The sequence below is a fragment of the Brassica oleracea genome, chromosome C3 (assembly GCF_000695525.1).
Source record: "Brassica oleracea var. oleracea cultivar TO1000 chromosome C3, BOL, whole genome shotgun sequence".
Classification (NCBI taxonomy): domain Eukaryota; kingdom Viridiplantae; phylum Streptophyta; class Magnoliopsida; order Brassicales; family Brassicaceae; genus Brassica; species Brassica oleracea.
Genome location: NC_027750.1, coordinates 48,566,445 through 48,569,118, shown reverse-complemented (window position 1 = coordinate 48,569,118; position 2,674 = coordinate 48,566,445). Strand labels below are relative to the sequence as shown.

General features: G+C 37.4%; 1 protein-coding gene across 1 annotated transcript; it reads left to right on the top strand.

The window, feature by feature from the left end:
• The first annotated feature begins 344 nt into the window (after positions 1–344).
• On the top strand, positions 345–2,460 carry LOC106328341 (serine/threonine-protein phosphatase PP1 isozyme 2). Its single transcript, XM_013766767.1, has 3 exons — positions 345–691; positions 1,397–1,956; positions 2,032–2,460. The coding sequence occupies exons 1-3, from the start codon at positions 493–495 to the stop codon at positions 2,203–2,205; spliced, it is 933 nt and encodes a 310-aa protein (XP_013622221.1). The 5' UTR covers positions 345–492; the 3' UTR covers positions 2,206–2,460.
• Positions 2,461–2,674: the final 214 nt, after the last annotated feature.

The window sequence follows — 2,674 nt, the reverse complement described above, 5'->3', positions numbered from 1 at the left end:
GTTTTTAAACGGAAGTCCTGACCATTATTTTCTTCACAGTATATTCAATTTCATGCACGGAAATGTGTTCATAGCTAATAAATTAATAATTATGAAAATGTGTGACAAAAACAAAGAGTTCATAATTAATAAATTAATAATTATGAAAAGAGTTTAACTTTTAAAAAATTATATTGACTCGTTAACTTAATTAATATTCTTACTCGGATTCAAAATCAATCAAAACTGAAAACTTATATTTTTTAATATTTTTTAATATGAGAAATAAATAATAGGGACAAAACAAAAAAAAAAAGAAGAAGCAAAAAGTTAGCCCAAGGAGAGATTGCCAAATCATATTCGGTAAACGCAGACATCAATCACACAGAAAAACAAAATTCACAAAACTGCAAAGGGACCCATAATAACTTACTCGGGCGATCGAATCTTGTCCTAAAAAAGATTGAAACTTACAGAAGATCTATCTAAATTTAAATTCGTGAGGTTAGTGGGATGGCGCAAGGAAGCATGGACCCTGAAGCTCTCGACGACATCATTCGGCGTTTGCTTGATTACAGAAACACAAAGCCAGGGACGAAGCAGGCTATGATGCTCAACGAGTCTGAGATCCGACAGCTTTGCGTTGTCTCCAAACATATATTCCTTCAGCAGCCCAGTCTCCTTGAGCTCGATGCCCCCGTCAAGATCTGCGGTATTTATATCTAATCTCTTTCCTAGTTCCACCTTCCTGATTTGTTCGTTTCCCTTGAGATCTGAATTTCTTGATCGATTGCCTTCTTTTTTACAACTTGGTTTAAGTTTGCGTTTTTCAGCAACCATTACTCTTGGATGTGTTTAGTTTTGAAGAAAGATGTTATATGGCTATAAACGAATAAAATTGAACTTTTGTGGGAATGTAGAGTGGATAAGAGATATATTATTAGCATCTCTCTCTTAATCTTGGAAGAATGAAAATCAAAGGAGATAAAAAGATCATTACATTGCTTTTACGACCTCTTGAGTTTAGATAATACTATCTGGGTGATGGAATAAACTGTCTCTTACCAACTAATGTCACCTAATGATGGATGTGTTTGTTTGGTTATTCCTAAGGATCTTAATGCTAATAGAGCTTCAACAGAGGAAAGCAACTTCTTACTTATCTTTGTCGATGAAAATGCATTTGTTTGATATACTTAGAGTCCGAATGATAATAATAATCAGAACAACCGTGGTGCGTTATAATAGTAACAAAAATGTATATATATATATATATATAGATTTTTGTTACTATTAACTCACCATTCAAAGCCTTAGTAACTCCTTTGACTGCTTTCTTTGGTTTCCTTTAAACTTCCTCTGGATTCCTAAGCTTATGTGTAACATTTGTCTTTGACATCTGTGTTGTTTGTTTCAGGTGATATTCACGGCCAATACTCCGATTTACTGCGCCTTTTCGAGTACGGAGGTTTCCCTCCTGCAGCAAACTATTTGTTCTTGGGAGATTACGTCGACCGTGGGAAGCAGAGTTTGGAGTCTATCTGTCTTCTCCTTGCCTACAAGATCAAATACCCCGAGAACTTTTTCCTCTTAAGAGGCAACCATGAGTGCGCATCTATCAACAGAATCTACGGATTCTACGACGAGTGTAAACGGAGATTCAGCGTGAAACTCTGGAAAGTGTTTACAGACTGTTTTAACTGCCTCCCTCTGGCTGCAGTCATAGACGAGAAGATACTTTGTATGCACGGTGGACTTTCTCCTGATTTGACAAGTGTGGAACAGATTAAGAACATAGAGCGTCCAACTGATATTCCAGACTCAGGTTTGCTCTGTGACCTTCTTTGGTCTGATCCTAGTAAAGGCGTCAAGGGCTGGGGGATGAATGACCGTGGAGTCTCCTACACTTTTGGTGCTGACAAAGTCGCCGAGTTTCTAATCAAAAACGATATGGATTTAGTCTGTCGTGCCCACCAGGTTTGTATATCATGTTTTCTTCTAGCTGCGAAATCGATTCTTTTGCTCATGAAAGAAGCTATAATGTTCCTACAGGTTGTAGAGGATGGGTATGAGTTCTTTGCCGATAGACAGCTTGTGACTATATTTTCTGCTCCAAACTACTGTGGTGAGTTCGACAATGCGGGTGCAATGATGAGCGTCGATGAAAGTTTGATGTGCTCCTTCCAAATTCTTAAGCCTGCGGATCGAAAGCCAAGGTTCTTCTGAGGTATTACTTACACATACGAAGCCGTTGAAACTTCCTCATGGTTTCAGAATCTCCACTTGCTACATTGGTTTCATCTGGAAATACTGTAGTTAAAAAGTTCTCTCATCTATGACTAAGCTTTGATCGCATCTGTTGGATTACAATAGCGACTCATTTGATGTACAGAGAGCTTTTTTTTTAAGAGTTCGTAACAATTTTCCATGTTTCATTCATCATAATGACTTTTCTGTCGTTGAAAGCGGTTATCAGCTCAAGTGTTCCTTAAAACCTTTCACAATTTTGAAAATGGATGGACTTCTCAGTCTTTTCTGACTCAAGTCTTCTTCCAAGATTCAAGTTTCCAGCCATATGAAAGTTCCTCCAAAAATTAAATGGAGTTCTTTTGGTATTCGGTTTGCCTGTTAAGCAAGATAGTAGTTTTCTTCTCCTATATTCCAACTTTCACCACTGATACCACTAGATGAGAAT